The sequence below is a fragment of the Ranitomeya variabilis genome, chromosome 5, assembly GCF_051348905.1.
Source record: "Ranitomeya variabilis isolate aRanVar5 chromosome 5, aRanVar5.hap1, whole genome shotgun sequence".
NCBI classification, from domain to species: domain Eukaryota; kingdom Metazoa; phylum Chordata; class Amphibia; order Anura; family Dendrobatidae; genus Ranitomeya; species Ranitomeya variabilis.
In genome coordinates this window covers 384,142,092-384,159,028 of record NC_135236.1, presented here as the reverse complement: position 1 = coordinate 384,159,028, position 16,937 = coordinate 384,142,092, and the positions used below count along the sequence as shown (strand labels likewise).

General features: G+C 40.6%; 1 protein-coding gene across 1 annotated transcript in view; it reads left to right on the top strand.

Annotated features, from left to right (window-relative positions):
- MET (MET proto-oncogene, receptor tyrosine kinase) overlaps positions 1-16,427 on the top strand; it is a 175,887-nt gene extending 159,460 nt beyond the window's left edge. Inside the window, exons 19-21 of the mRNA XM_077265016.1 lie at positions 10,651-10,816; positions 12,146-12,282; positions 14,469-16,427. Coding sequence (XP_077121131.1) covers positions 10,651-10,816; positions 12,146-12,282; positions 14,469-14,679 — 514 coding nt within the window. The 3' untranslated portion in view covers positions 14,680-16,427. The remainder of the gene's footprint in view (positions 1-10,650; positions 10,817-12,145; positions 12,283-14,468) is intronic.
- The last annotated feature ends 510 nt before the right edge of the window (positions 16,428-16,937 follow it).

Sequence of the window (16,937 nt, the reverse complement as noted above, 5' to 3'; positions counted from 1 at the left end):
AGCGAGGAGGAGAGGAAAGTAGTGTGTGTGTTGCATTATACTGTGTGTGTGGGGGGCTGCATTATACTGTGTGTGAGGGGATTGCACTATACGGTGTGTGTATGGGGGATTGCACTATACTGTGTTTGTGGGTGCTGCTTTATATTGTGTGTGGGGGGCTGCATTATACTGTGTGTGTGGGGTGCTGCATTATACTGTGTGGGGTGCTGCATTATACTGTGTGTGGGGGCTGCATTATACTGTGGGGGGGCTGCATTATACTGTGTGTGGGGGGCTGCATTATACTTTGTGTGGGGGGCTGCATTATACTGTGTGGGGGGCTGCATTATACTGTGTTTGTGGGGGCTGCATTATACTGTGGGGGGCTGCATTATACTGTGTAGGGGCTGCACTATACTGTGTGTGGGGGCTGCACTATAGTGTGTGGGAGGCTGCACTATGCTGTGTTTGTGGGGGCTGCATTATACTATGTGTGTTTGTGGGGGATGAAATACACTGTGTGTGAGGGGGCTGCATTATACTGTGTGTGGGGACTGCACTATACTGTTTGTGGGGGGACTGCACTATTCTGTGTATGTGGGGGGCTGCTCTATACTGTGTGGGGCTGCATTTTGCTGTGTTAGTGGGGGCTGCAATATACTGTGTGTGGGGTACTGCACTATTCTGTGTGTGGGGAGATGCATTATACTGTGTGTGGGGGCTGCACTATACTGTGTGTTTGGGCTGCATTATACTGTGTGGGGGCTGAATTATACTGTGAGTGGGGGGCTGCATTATACTGTGTGTTGGGGCTGCATTATACTCTGTGGGGGCTGAATTATACTGTGAGTGGGGGGCTGCATTATACTGTAAGTGGGGGGATACATTATACTGTGTGGGGGGACTGCACTATACTGTGTATGTAGGGGGCTTCACTATAATGTGTGTGGGGGCTGCACTACACTGTGTGTGTGGAGGCTGTAATATAGTGTGTGGGGGTGCTGCACTACACTCTGAGAGGGCTGCATTATACTCTGAGGGGGTTGCATTCTACTCTAAGAGGGCGGCTGAATTACACTGTGTGTGGGGCAACCGTATACTCTATGAGGGGGCTTCAGTATACTCTATGAGGAGGGCTGCAGTATACTCTGAGGGGGGCTGCATTATACTTTATCAAGGACCATGGGGCGTGCATTATACTGTATCGAGGACTATCTGTCCCCAACATTCTTCCTTAGCCGGTGTAAAGAGGCTGGGAAATAAGAACAACTTCCATATTGTCGCTCTCTCTAGTTTAATATGTGAGCATTTGGCGCCCCACTTAAACTTTTGCCCAGGGCCCCGCTTTGTTTAAAACCGGCCCTGACCGTGGGCAATAGAGAATGAGGGAACATGTTATGACCTAAGGTGCACCATGGTTATGATAGTATGCCACAAAACAATATTTCATATTATATAAATTGCTGGGCAGCCCCTTTAAAGGGGTAGTTCACTACTCGGATAACCCCTTCTCAATTGCTATATTTTTTCTTATAAAATAACAGTCTATTGACTGAGTGAATATTTAAGTCTGCACCACACTGCTCTGAGCACAGCTTTTTTTCATTTCTTTTTAGTCTAGAAGACCAGCCCAAAATAGACATGCGTTCCTATTAATGCAGGCATAGCAAAGGCTGCTATCATAGCTCTGTGTGTTACTTTTTATCCCAAAGGGATAATAGTTTTTCCAGGAAATGTGAGTGCCTCCTAAAATAGGATTTCCACTCAAACAAAGCAAATTACTTTCAAGGCAAAATTTGGATGGTGATATTGAAAAAATTATAGTGAAATCTTAAACGCTAGTTTTATCCGTCTGGCATTAGGAAAGCAAAATCTATTTACTTCCTTTTGAATTATGTCTTGAATTGCCAGTAAGGAAAGCGTAAAATATGACCGTCATAAATATTGTGGTTGCGACCACGTCCCAGGGATAGATACATAGATGGATAGATGGATGGATGGATATATAGATAGATAAATTGATAGATATGGGATAGATAGATAGATAGATAGAGAGATATGGGATAGATAGATAATAGACACAGTGGGTACGGAAAGTATTCAGACCCCTTTAAATTTTTCACTTTTTGTTTCATTGCAGCCATTTGGAAAATTAAAAAAAGTTAAATTTTTTCACATTAATGTACACTCTGCACCCCATCTTGACTGAAAAAAAATAGAAATGTAGCAATTTTTGCAAATTTAATAATAAAGAAAAACTGAAATATCACATGGTAATAAGTATTCAGACCCTTTGCTCAGACACTCATATTTAAGTCACATGCTGTTCATTTCCTTGTGATCCTCCTTGAGATGGTTCTACTCCTTCATTGGAGGCCAGCTGTGTTTAATTAAACTGATAGGACCTGATTTGGAAAGGCACACACCTGTCTACTGTATATAAGACCGCACATCTCACAGTGCATGTAAGACCAAATGAGAATCATGAGGTCAAATGAACTGGCCAAGGAGCTCAGAGACAGAATTGTGGCAAGGCACATATCTGGCCAAGGTTACAGCAGAATTTCTGCAGTACTCAAGGTTCCTAAGAGCACAGTGGACTCCATAATCGTTAAATGGAAGCAGTTTGGGACCACCAGAAGTCTTCCTAGTCCTGGCCGTCCAGCCAAACTGAGCAATCGTGGGAGAAGAGCCTTGTTCAGAGAGGCAAAGAAAAACCCTAAGATCACTGTGGCTGAGCTCCAGTGATGCAGTAGGGAGATGGGAGAAAGTACCACAAAGTCAACTATCACTGCAGCCTCCACCAGTCGGGCCTTTATGGTAGAGTGGCCCGACGGAAGCCTGCATAGAGTTTGCTAAAAAACACATGAAGAACTCCCAGACTATGAGAAATAAGATTCTCTGGTCTGATGAGACGAAGATAGACCCTTTTGGTGATAATTCTAAGCGGTATGTGTGGAGAAAGCCAGACACTGGTCATCACCTGCCCAATACAATCCCAACAATGAAACATGGTAGCAGCAGCATCATGCTATGGGGTGTTTTTCAGCTGCAGGGACAGGACGACTGTTTGTCATTGGGGGAAACATGGATTTGGCCAAGTACAGAGATATCCTGGATGAAAACCTCTTCCAGAGTGCTTTGGACCTCAGACTTGGCCGAAGGTTCACCTTCCAACAAGACAATGACCCTAACCACACAGCTAAAATAACAAAGGAGTGGCTTCAGAACAACTCTGTGACCATTCTTGACTGGCCCAGCCAGAGCCCTGACCTAAACCTAATTGAGCATCTCTAGAGAGATCTGAAAATGGCTGTCCACCAACGTTCACCATCCAACCTGACGGAACTGGAGGGGATCTGCAAGGAAGAATGGCAGAGGATCCCCAAATCCAGGTGTAAAAAACTTTTTGTATCATTCCCAAGAAGACTCATGGGCTGTACTAGCTCAAAAGGGTGCTTCTACTCAATACTGAGCAAAGGGTCTAAATACTTCTGACCATGTGATATTTCAGTTTTTCTTTTTTAAAGGGAACCTGTCTCCCCCCCCCCCCCAGGCGTTTTTAACTAAAAGAGCCACCTTGTGCAGCAGTAATGCTGCATTCTGACAAGGTGGCTCTTTTAGTTCTGGGTGCTGTAACTGCTGAAATAATCAGTTTTATAATTTGTCCTAAATACCTTTTCTTCAGTCAAGGAGGCAGGCCTTTCCCCCCCTGCTGCAGACGCCACACAGCCGTCACTCAAATCTTCTTGGCGCTGGGCGCCGCCTCCTCACCGCTGTTTTGAAATGAGCCGGCGCCTGCGCTCTTTTCTCCTGCCTTGGGCAGGCGCAGTGAGCGCTGGCCGTCTGTCCTCATATGCAATCTAGCTGACTGCGCCTGTGCGGACGCCCTGCCTGTGAATCCCAGCCCCGCAATGTGAATAAATCAGAAGACACTGCGGGGCTGGGATTCAGCTGGGATTCTGCTAGACTGCATACGAGGACAGAGGACGGGCAGCGCTCACTGCGCCTGCCCAAGGCAGAAGAAAAGAGCGCAGGCGCTGGCTGATTTCAAAACATCGCTGCTGAGGCGGCGGCGCCCGGCGCCAAAAAGATTTGAGTGACGGCTGTGTGGCGTCTGCAGCAGGGGGGGAAAGGCCTGCCTCCTTGACTGAAGACAAGGTATTTAGGACAAATTACAAAACTGATTATTTCGGCAGCTACAGCACCCAGAACTAAAAGAGCCACCTTGTCAGAATGCAGCATTACTGCTGCACAAGGTGGCTCTTTTAGTTAAAAACGCCTGGGGGGGTGAAAGGTTCCCTTTAAGAAATTTGCAACAATTACCACATTTCTGTTTTTTTTCAGTCAAGATGGGGTGCAGAGTGTACATTAATGAGAAAAAATGAACTTTTTTTAATTTACTAAATGGCTGCAATGATAGATAGATAGCTAGATAGATAGATAGATAGATAGATAGATAGATAGATAGATAGATAGATAGATAGATAGATAGATATAGAACGTTTTGCTTACTCCAGATTTATTAATATGGCATGGCCAGTCTGTCCTTACAGCAATGTTTCCTGCACCATGCCAGACGGCCCCTCCTTTATCGCCGGTATTCGTAATTCTCAGATGATTGATGCCACATCTGAGTCATTTCTCATTTCGACTTGTAGCAATAAAATCCACATTTAATTAAAGGCAGGTCATTGTACTTAAAAAGTCTTTAAATTTACTATGACATAATGATTTTAATGCCATAGTGCTGTAAATTAAAGCTAAAGTGAATAGGTCAGAGGGCAAACAGGAGAAGTCTATGCAGCAGCAGTGTAACATAATCCATAATGAACAGAACAATACATTAGAAGTGTTACATTGCTTTTACTGTGACCTGGAAGATTACTTGTTACTAAATAGACATTTGTTATAACAGCACAATAATGTCCACTTTTGGTTGATGGCCACACATGTTGCAGACTTAATTTATAAGTTTAGAGTTTGTTTTTTGTTAAAATGTTATTCTAACTATGTCTATGTGAAAGCAAAAAGAGAAGACTTTATCTGAGCTTACAGAAAATGCAGAAAGTTATTTACAGTGGGGCAAAAAAGTATTTAGTCATTCAGCAATAGTGCAAGTTCCACCACTTAAAAAGATGAGAGGCGTCTGTAATTTACATCATAGGTAGACCTCAACTATGGGAGACAAACTGAGAAAAAAAATCCAGAAAATCACATTGTCTGTTTTTTTTATCATTTTATTTGCATATTATGGTGGAAAATAAGTATTTGGTCAGAAACAAACAATCAAGATTTCTGGCTCTCACAGACCTGTAACTTCTTCTTTAAGAGTCTCCTCTTTCCTCCACTCATTACCTGTAGTAATGGCACCTGTTTCAACTTGTTATCAGTATAAAAAGACACCTGTGCACACCCTCAAACAGTCTGACTCCAAACTCCTCTATGGTGAAGACCAAAGAGCTGTCAAAGGACACCAGAAACAAAATTGTAGCCCTGCACCAGGCTGGGAAGACTGAATCTGCAATAGCCAACCAGCTTGGAGTGAAGAAATCAACAGTGGGAGCAATAATTAGAAAATGGAAGACATTCAAGACCACTGATAATCTCCCTTGATCTGGGGCTCCACGCAAAATCCCACCCCGTGGGGTCAGCATGATCACAAGAACGGTGAGCAAAAATCCCAGAACCACGCGGGGGGACCTAGTGAATGAACTGCAGAGAGCTGGGACCAATGTAACAAGGCCTACCATAAGTAGCACACTACGCCACCATGGACTCAGATCCTGCAGTGCCAGACGTGTCCCACTGCTTAAGCCAGTACATGTCCGGGCCCGTCTGAAGTTTGCTAGAGAGCATTTGGATGATCCAGAGGAGTTTTGGGAGAATGTCCTATGGTCTGATGAAACCAAACTGGAACTGTTTGGTAGAAACACAACTTGTCGTGTTTGGAGGAAAAAGAATACTGAGTTGCATCCATCAAACACCATACCTACTGTAAAGCATGGTGGTGGAAACATCATGCTTTGGGGCTGTTTCTCTGCAAAGGGGCCAGGACGACTGATCCGGGTACATGAAAGAATGAATGGGGCCATGTATCGTGAGATTTTGAGTGCAAACCTCCTTCCATCAGCAAGGGCATTGAAGATGAAACGTGGCTGGGTCTTTCAACATGACAATGATCCAAAGCACACCGCCAGGGCAACGAAGGAGTGGCTTCGTAAGAAGCATTTCAAGGTCCTGGAGTGGCCTAGCCAGTCTCCAGATCTCAACCCTATAGAAAACCTTGGGAGGGAGTTGAAAGTCCGTGTTGCCAAGCGAAAAGCCAAAAACATCACTGCTCTAGAGGAGATCTGCATGGAGGAATGGGCCACATACCAACAACAGTGTGTGGCAACCTTGTGAAGACTTACAGAAAACGTTTGACCTCTGTCATTGCCAACAAAGGATATATTACAAAGTATTGAGATGAAATTTTGTTTCTGACCAAATACTTATTTTCCACCATAATATGCAAATAAAATGATTAAAAAAAACAGACAATGTGATTTTCTGGATTTTTTTTTCTCATTTTGTCTCCCATAGTTGAGGTCTACCTATGATGTAAATTACAGACGCCTCTCATCTTTTTAAGTGGTGGAACTTGCACTATTGCTGAATGACTAAATACTTTTTTGCCCCACTGTATATAAGAACTCTCACCAGATTATGCCACCATAGTGCATCTTTGTTTTGATGCTGCTACTAAGATATGTCATCACTTTACGATCAGGGGTCCAACCTCTGGAACCACCACCTATCCTGAGATTAATAAGGGCTGTAGTGCTGTTTTGAGAAGCACAGTGGCTCAGTAGTTAGCACTGTTACTTTGCAGCCCTGGCGTCTTGGGTTCGAATCCCACAATGGACAACATCTGCAAGGAGTTTGAATGTTCTCCCCGTGTTTGTGCGGTCTTCTTCTGGGTTCTCTTGTTTTCTCCCACACTCCAAAGACATACTGATAGAGAATCTAGATTGTAAGGCCTAATGGAGACAGCGATGATAATGTCTGTAAAGCGCTGTGGAAACTAATGGCGCTATCAAAGCATGTAAATTAAATAGGTATTTTATTCACTGTTTTACTTGCACTCCAGCACCCAGCAATTCAAGTTTACTTGAATTAGGCTATGCTAAAATTTCCTGCCAAGCAAGATGGCTGGGAGCGTCATTGCAGGGGAAAAGTAAGATGAGGAATGCAAACCTATATCAGAGATGAATCTACTTTATTCTTAGGATCAATGGGACTCCCAGAGGTTGGACTCAGTGTTGGACTGGGGTGCCCACCAGTTACCAGGGCCCCACTTTTCAGCTACATGCGCATATGATTGTATCCTCATTCACACATTTCTACAGCAATAAACTGGGTTGACTGTTAAACTCATAACATTGTGCCTTTGTCTGTATATAATGAATCGAGTGTATTGTGCCAGCTACTTCTCAAGTAGATGGAGAGCTCATTCCTGCACATGGGCCCACCGGAGGATTCTCCAGTTCTTCTGTGGGCCAGTCCGAGCCTGGTTGGACCCTTCCAATCACAAAATGATGACAAACACAAGCAATTTACCCTTTATTGGATATATTCATTCTTTTTGTCACGGCTACATTCGGGGACATGAACTCTGCTAAGGAATAGATATACTCTGCTGGACACAGTCTATGCGATATACTCTGATGGACACAATACAATCCGTCACACAGCATATTACATGTAGTTTACTTTTCTTTTATTGAAAGAGCAATCAAAATAAAAATGTAGTTCTAAGCATAGTTTGCTGATAGTTTAATTTTCTTTGAGCACCCCCCAAAAAAATAGGGTCTTATGGGTGTCAAATGTTTCCAATATACAAATGTCTCAAGCCTGCTGACCCTGTGTGAAGCATCATTGTTTTTAAGCTGTTCCAGAGTTATTCTTAGTTTTATCACCGTAAAGAACAGTATCAATTTCCCATCTGATACATTCCACACGTGTGCTTTTATCAGGAAGATAAATGTTAATATGCTTATAAGTTCCCTTTGATTCATGCTAAATTATAAATTGATTTCCTGCGTCACATTTCTCGATTTTCATTACCCTTTAGGCTATGTGCACACTTTGCGGATTCTGCTCCGGATTTTTCCGCAGTGGATTTGATGAAATCCGCAGTGCAAAAAGTACTGCGGATTTATCGCGTTTTTTTGTGCGGTTTCCACTGCGGTTTTAGACACCTGCGGGTTTTTAACATGGAGCAGGTGCCAAACCGCTGCGGATTCCGCACAAAGAATTGACATGCTGCGGAATGAAAACCGCAGCGTTTCCGCGCTTTTTTTTCCACAGCATGGGCACAGCGTTTTCTGTTTTCCATAGGTTAACATAGTACTGTACACCACATGGAAAACTGCTGCGGATCCGCAGCGGCCAAAAACCGCAGCGGCCAAAAACCGCAGCAAAAACCGCAAAGTGTGCACATAGCCTTATATAGTGATGCTAAAAAGATAACTTACACACAAAAGGCCAGTTTTCATCTGCCTGATCTTAGGCATTAATAACATTTTCTAAGTACGGTCCCAGCTAAAAACTTTTGTCAATGCATTCTAGCATTAACAGATCCATCACATCGTTTTGTCATTTTTGAAGTTGATTAAATGCACTATTATGGAATACTCAGGTAACGTTTGACCAAATGCCGAGGCAGGAAAATATATCTGTGAAATGCTGAACAAACACATTGTATACAATACACACTGTGAAAATGGTGAAGCAGAAGCTGTGATGACACCGACCTCCCATCTCAGCACTCATCCTACTGTATTTTGTGCTGTTTTGTAAAGTCACAGCACACGTCCACCAGCATTGTAAATGATACAGCCCATACACATAGGAGCACCAACAAGTGACGTGTAACAATCCGCCATAACATTAACACCACCCATAGGAAAAATTAATAACACTGATTTAATTTGCTACAATGGCACAACAATATATTAGGCAGCAAGAGAACAGTCAGTTCTTGAAGTCAGTGTGTTAAAAGCAGGAAAAATGGGCAAAAGTGGGGATGTGACAGTTTTCCCCAATCCAACACTTCTCAGGGGTTACCCTGCCAGCATCTGTTCTTCCTGCTGTATCAGGACAGACCTGACAAATGCAGCTCATCATTGGCTTGTGCGGTGAATGTTGGTCACAAGCTCGACCAGATAGGGCAGAAAGCACAGAGACTTGGAGGGGACCAGAGATCCGTCAGAACAGCAGGGGATTGATAATGTGAGTACTACTTCTTTTATTACTTTTATCACCATTCTTTTTTATTTAAGTGGCTAGGCAACTCTTTTCTTAGTGGCTGTGACAGAAATGTTCAGACCCAACACAGATCACTCAATGCATTGCACAGATCACTGTATATTGGGGTGCACATCTGCAGACCAGGTGCCCACTGCTAAAAGTGCCTACAATAGGCATGTTCTATATACAACCACACTCTGAGCAGGCCAAGTGATCACTGAATGTAATATTAGTTCTGACCTGCATTACTACGTTTATGACTAAATTTATAAATGTGAGATTCTTATTGCACAGCCTGATCAAATTGTGTGAGCCCATGTGAAAGTGACAAGGTGACCTTTTCTCTTATGAGCCTAGGACTAGGGTCTAAGGGGTAATGTTTCTCCTTGTGGAGAGTGGAAGGCCAAGCCTTCAGCAGGAGAATGCGTCTCCACAGACCAAAGATTGCAGTGGTTTATGGAACACAGCTAAGAGTTTAAGATGTTAACTTGGTCTTCAGATTTCAGCCTGTAGGAATCACAATCTGAGGATGAGCTAGTTGGATTTAAGAATGACTCGCCTCACAACTAACAGAATCTGCTGTTAACATCTTGGTACCAAATACCATAGGCGACATCTTCAGAAGTCTTGTGTAGTCCATGCTTTGTCAAGTGAGACCTATTTTCTCGGCAAAAGAGAGAACTTAATAATATTAGGCAGATGTTTGTAATTTATGGCTTATTGCTGTATATGACAAAGTGAAGTTAGTTAAATGAGTGAGGCTTACCCTTCATGGTAGGGACATCCTTAAAGGGTTATAGCTTAAAAAAAACAAGTTATCCTCCATCTGTAGGGTAGAGAGCATTGGTAATAACTTGCTGTTCACTGGAGTTCTGACAACTGGGGAATCTGTCCCAAGAGCGGGGCTCTGGAACCCCGAAAATATGGGGGAGTAGAGTGGAGGTTTGCTTGCTCCATTCACTGCAATGAGAAAGCCAGAGCCCTGATCTTGGGTTCATTGCAGTCCCAGGGTGATATCCCCAGTAATCAGCATGTTATCCCATATCATATCGATAGAGAAACCTTTTGGGGGGGAGTAACTTTTTAATGTTAGTGTTTTACGTGCTCTAATACTGTAGTATGGAGGATAAGAAATAGCAAAATTGATGCCTCCTGGAACATATACAAAGGACTTCCATTTCTCATTCTTCATAATACCAGGATGACTTTAAGGAAAATTTGTGTCCCCTAAATAGGTCAGTTAGTCGTAGTGTCCAATAAATTCTGCAATAATATTTAATGTATTATTATTTCTACAATGAATAGGGAAGGAATTGACTTGGAGTAGGGCAAAGCCAGGAAAGTGATTAAGTTCTTCACTGAATTTTTCTCATGTAGGCTTGATGAAACATTCACTGTCAAGGTGGCTGACTTTGGTCTTGCCAGAGATGTGTACGATAAGGAATACTACAGTGTTCACAACAAAACTGGAGCCAAACTGCCAGTGAAATGGATGGCCCTGGAAAGTCTGCAGACCCAGAAGTTCACCACGAAATCAGATGTGGTAATTATCAAATTCATTCGTTGTTGTTTAATTTAAATGTCCTATAGTATGGCACTATATCGTATAGGAAATCAGTCCATGAAAAGGTCAATCTCCTTCAGGGGTCTAAAAAGTAAAATAAAAAAAGTTTGTAAAAATCTAAAAAAAAGTATAAAATGTAAAAGCTCAAATCACTCCTCTTTTCCCCAACTGAAAATAAATAAAAAATAGAATATATTGAGCATCATCACTTTAATAAAAGTTTGATCTATTGAAATATAAAATTAATTAATCTGATTGGTAAACACTGCAACAAGAAAAGAAATCAAAATCTCAGAAGTGTGGTTTTTTTTGGTCACTACTCCTCTCTTAAAAAAATCAATGTTATATCTAGCCAAAAATTGTATCAATAAAATTGTCAACTTGTCAAGCAAGTCACTCAACCCCATTTAAGTGAATACAGCACAGATATAACTTCAGCCCTCTTCAAGGATGTAACTCTTATTACTATCATGACATAGGCAGTATATAATCTGTATGCTGTGCTCCAAGCAGAGTGCGCTTTTGAACTATTCCTATATAGGGCTACTGTTCCTTTATGTTATATCAGATCCATTTTGAGATCCCTTACCAATTCCTGTACCCCTATTGCCATATCCATACATATGGACAACATTTCTGGCAATTGCAAGTTCTAAAGAATTTTAGATGAAGCTTTTCCTTTTACATTAGTAGAACTATGCAAGTTTCTCATATTTAAGTTTCCTAGCAATGACAGTTTATCATGACTAAACCGTGCTCTGTCATAGAATCCCCTGTATAACATGTAAAGCAATATTCTCCGTGGTGTGTGTGTATTCCTGGAAAGCCGCTCGCTATATTACCCTTGTATGACAGGGTTTCATGCGAATGACTCTCATGTGTATTTGCTCAAGTATATTCATGTAAAGTTATTACCCAGGTGACAAAGCCCTCAGTGGTTTAATGATCTCATGAATACTTCACAATTGCAAGTTTGCGTTAGTAGAATTGGGGAGTCTGCAATTATGATATAAATTACATAATGCTGCCTCTTAACCCAGAAACAGATTGCCATTAGACATCTGGACAGCACATTATTAGATATTCATCCTGTCGAGTCTTATGTTCGAGAAATACAACTTTTATAATAAGTATAAAACCTGCAATAGAAGGTTGTGATTAGTGGTATAAATGAATTAGTGATTAGTAATAAATATATCTATGTCAAAAGCCAAAAATCAGCTTTCATGGGTGAAAATTCAGGTATTTACTGTAATACAACACAACATTTAAGTATCCCTAATACTAATGTCTTTCATTATTTTGTAGTGGTCATTTGGCATACTGCTATGGGAGTTAATGACCAGGGGAGCTCCACCCTACGCGGATGTTAACTCTTTTGATATAACTGTATATTTGCTACAAGGACGAAGACTTTTACAGCCAGAATATTGCCCTGATGCTTTGTAAGTTTCAGATGAACCATGCACTATGTTACAATGTTCAGTATGTTAGCATGCCCATGATAATTATGTGATTTGGTCATATTTATATTTTTAATAATTCAACAATTGTAATAGCTCTTTATAGAGGTTCTCAGAGAATGTGATAAAATTAGCCGTTGTCCCATATTTGAAGCTGCAACCTGTCTTAGTCAGGTGTCACGATGGGTTGAAGTCGGAAGAAGTACCATTCTAGACATGTATCTCAACTGTCAGAGGAACATCATTGTGAACTAACACACCTGATGTTCTCACTCTGTCACAAAGCAGTAACAGGACAACAACTCCTCCGTTGACTAAGTATAATAGAGTTTTCGTTCTTCAGCTTCATGTTGCTCCTTCCTCATTTATAAACCAATTTTGCTCAGGCAGCTTGAGAGCTCTACAGTAAGGCACAAAGACTGACTGAGAACAACGTAGGATTGAAGCTGGAGAAGGAAGACCTGTTGTGCTCAGCCAGCCAAGTTGTTCTTTCCTCCTTGTTGAGAACAGGAATGTGTGTTCACAAAACTGCTCCTCTGAGGTTGAGACACATATCTCAAGCAGAGTTGATTTAGGCTGCAACTGATACATAACTAGGACAGGTTACTGATTGAAATATGTGACAGGGGCCATTTTTATCACATTCATGAAGAACTCTTTTAAGATTTAGAGACTATAACTATTGAAATACCATATTTCTAATATAATCATAACATTTTGAATGCTTATCTGGCTAAAATTAAGTAGAATCAGAAGGTCAAAGTTAAAGAGTGAAAGTTATTCTACTCACTAGAGATGGATATCCTCTAATTCGGTTTGGTACTGGCTAGCCTGTGCTGGTGACTGGAGGGCTGAAGGAACAGTACCATAGTCAAGAACCAAGCTAAAGATTGTTACTAGGAAGCTGTCAAGGATGTAACTGACCAAAGGATGAGTGAGGCGTTGAGTCAGGGGATAGAAAGAGTTCCAGTGCACTAGTATTTGGCACTAGAAAGTACTGTAGAGATGTGAGCAACAATGAGGAGTCAAAGCTGTATGAAAATTATTATTTATTATTATTATTATAGCTCCATTTATTCCATGGCGCTTTACATGTGAGGAGGGGTATAAAAAATAAAAACAAGTACAGTAATTTAAACGATACAAGTCTATGTAAGATTTGTCTAGCTGCACTCCTTTGTGTGAGCAGAAAAGGCTTACTTTATGACTATCTCTATAGGTCAAACCAGGGCTATTATAAGAATATTGACAGCCTAACCCAGACAATCTACCAACTAATAAAATTATCTTGTTAGTAAGCCCACTTAATTTTCCATATCTATGATTCATTATGGTAGACTTATGCAAATGTTGCTACATACAGTTGTTCACTGAACTGGTTAAAGTACCCTGGGTTAATTTTAAAGGGCATCCGTCAGCGGGATTTCACCCCTCAAACTATTTATAGGCATATGTATTTCTTGCAAAGACAAGTCCAGCAATACCTTTAATTAGACAGTCTGTTGCTCCATTTGTGAAAACTCAGCTCTTGAGTCGATATGCAAATGACGCTGAAGTTCTTTCCAGTTGTAGAAGCTCTTTTCAAGCCTCTGTCACTGCTGCTCTTTTCCATGCCCATTGCTGCTTTCTCCTGCTTGACTGACTGCTCTGCTCCTTTGTCAAGACATCTCCTTTGAGAGATCCTGGTGACATATTTCCTATAAGTATACAAATCTGCCCTGTATCAGATTTCTATACTGCATTTGTGTTGTACCGATATGGCTTCATGGTAGCGATAGTAATTAATTAGTACATTCTATTGAGTACACCTTCTGCTTCATATTATTAACTGAAGCCACAAATGTCTAAATAAATATAGTAATTAGGTGCAATCTTTGACACATTTGCTGAGGTAGCCCTGCTATGTAGTAAGAAGATAAGAACTTGTGGTATGACATGGTTAGAGATATCAGCTATTATATATTTTCAAGTTTACAATTTAACCAAGATTTTTTCCTGGACACTTTCTTTAATGTTCTGGGGTAATTTAGTGGAAGGACAACTCAAGTCTATCACATAATTAAATGTTAAAACTTATGTTCCTTCTATGTTATTTCCAGACACCGAAAATAGCTGCGTAAGAATGTCTGTAGATCCTCTAAACAATATGATTTTCTTTTCAAAAACAGGTTTGAAGTTATGTTGAAATGTTGGCACCCAAAACCAGAACTACGTCCAACGTTTTCTGAACTGGTCTCAAGAATTTCTTCCATCTTCTCAACTTTCATTGGGGAGCATTATGTGCTTATCAACACAACATACGTCAACATAAAATGTTCTGCTCCCTACCCTTCTTTATTACCGGCTGACGAAAACATGGATTTTAACCTTGCTACGTGAATTTTCACTATTTCAAGAGACAAACACTTCAATCTCTTCATGTAGATTTTCAACTAGAGACTAAATATTTGTCTATCTACTTCTTCAATGTGTTTGGCGCTGTTTTTTTTTTCTTGCACTAGAAGCAGAACTTTATGTATAATGACAACTACAGACTGATGTCATGAAGATGGTACAAAATAAGCAACATCATTTTTATGGTTTTTATTTAGTTTTCAGTTGCCATAAGTTGAATACCAGGAAAACGGCCCATAAAGTAAAGACGGACAATATACTATATGGCTGTTCTTGTCATTGTGAGGACTGTATTTTATTTTTGTCTGTACAGCACTTTTATCTAGGCAGATACTGCTATGTTAATAAGTGGATTAATATCTAGACTATTTGAAGAAAATTGTGGACAATAAAAACATATGTAAAGGAAGGAGAATGATAACGGCTCAAATCTGAAAAATACGACACTATATGCATTGGAAACTTGAAAAGCCAAGAAAAAGGAATGATTGTATAACTGCCGAATAGGTGGTGGAACAGGATATTATTTGGATGTGATTTCTGCGGCACACCAGAAGATGATTCATTTTTCCTACGATGCTTAGAATAGCCATGGTGGACCAAGATTATATGTCAAAGACATAGTTGTTACTGAGTCACTGTGTTATGATGTCTTAGTAGCATTTCTGTAGTCAGTTTCTAGTTTTCAATGAGCAAAAGAGGCGGAAAGGAGTTAAAACGGTTCAGCAATCAGGAATTCTTGTTAAATAACCACATTTTTTTAACACAGAGCATGCTTAGTTTTATGTGCAGATTTTCCCCATACAGTTACATTAAATGAAGAAAATCTGCAGGTAAAAAAAACCTGTAATCCGCACATGACTGGGAAAGAAAAGATTCTCCTGCTCTTTTCCCGGCCCATGGTTGCCTTCTCCTCCTCCTTTGTCATGACAGCTCCTTGGAGAAACCCTGCACCCCTGACATAAAGTCTACTTAACAACGCTATACTTGATGGAAAGAAGACGGGCATGTTGTCATCAAACTTAGATCATATCTGGGCGTAGATGATATTCACATTTTTTTCTGCTCACGAAACACCCTTATAAATTGTCTTTTCAATGCCTGTTGTGCTGTGATCTCACTTACTGTATATTGAATAGTGTATTGCACAAGTTACACTAACCTCTTCAGAGCGTTACTGATGTAACCTATATATGTACAATAAAAGGTTAAGTATATGTTTTTTACCTTTGTCATACAGTATGTAATTGAACACTGGAATTCAGATGTACATTTCATGTCCCTTCCATTAAATGGCTGGGCAATGCCTGCCCACTAGCGGCCAGGAAGGTGCCCTTCTTGGACGAGGACTCACCCTGTTACTATAGAATCATTTCTCACTGTCAGAACAGAATTGGAACAGTTTCTACTTGTATATATGGTGTATAGATTTCATGATTCTAGACTATTAGTTATGTGAACACTGGAGCAGCACATTTGTAAAATAACTTTACCCAGTAACTAAAAGTAAATGCTTGTTCCTGTGGAATTGTTTCATGTTGTACAGATTATTCGGTGTGGGATGTAACTGGATTTGTTGATTTAAAGTATGACATTAAAAGTTTTATATTTTTATAATAAATGTTTATTTTTAATGCGAAGTACAATATTACTTTAATGTGCAATGGTTAAAATATTGTAGAATACATGTGATGTTTCCTTTTTAAAAGTGCTATTAAAGTTCTTAGACGTTACCTTCTTACTGACGTTATGTCTAATTCACATTTGTTGCCTAGTAGAACTATTGAGTTATTCTTAGTGAAGTATCTAACATAAAGCAAGACTATAGTTCCATCACAATGTCACTCGAGAGATGGCCCCGATATTAATTGCTTTCCATCACAATAAAATTGTCGCTGTCATTAAAACGGTTGTCCACTTAGATTGTAGACCTTTAATTTTAGTACTGACAGCTCCTTTAATGTCAAAGACTATGGTGCTGGGCTATTTTATAGGGCAAATAGCCCTACTGTAGATAGCAACACTAAAGTCAGTATCAACCATAGGGCCTTGTCACATGACCTGGGATAAAAAGTTAAACCAGAAACTCCATGTGCAGACTCGTGTTTCAGGGTTTTGCCCCTCATCAGTATAAAGCAGGAAAACCGTTTGGCTGGTGGAGAAATCTTTGGCAGGGTATCTCAGTGTTAAAGTTTTCCTTGTGAAGACCACCAAGTTTTCATAGACTAGTAGGCGATATAATG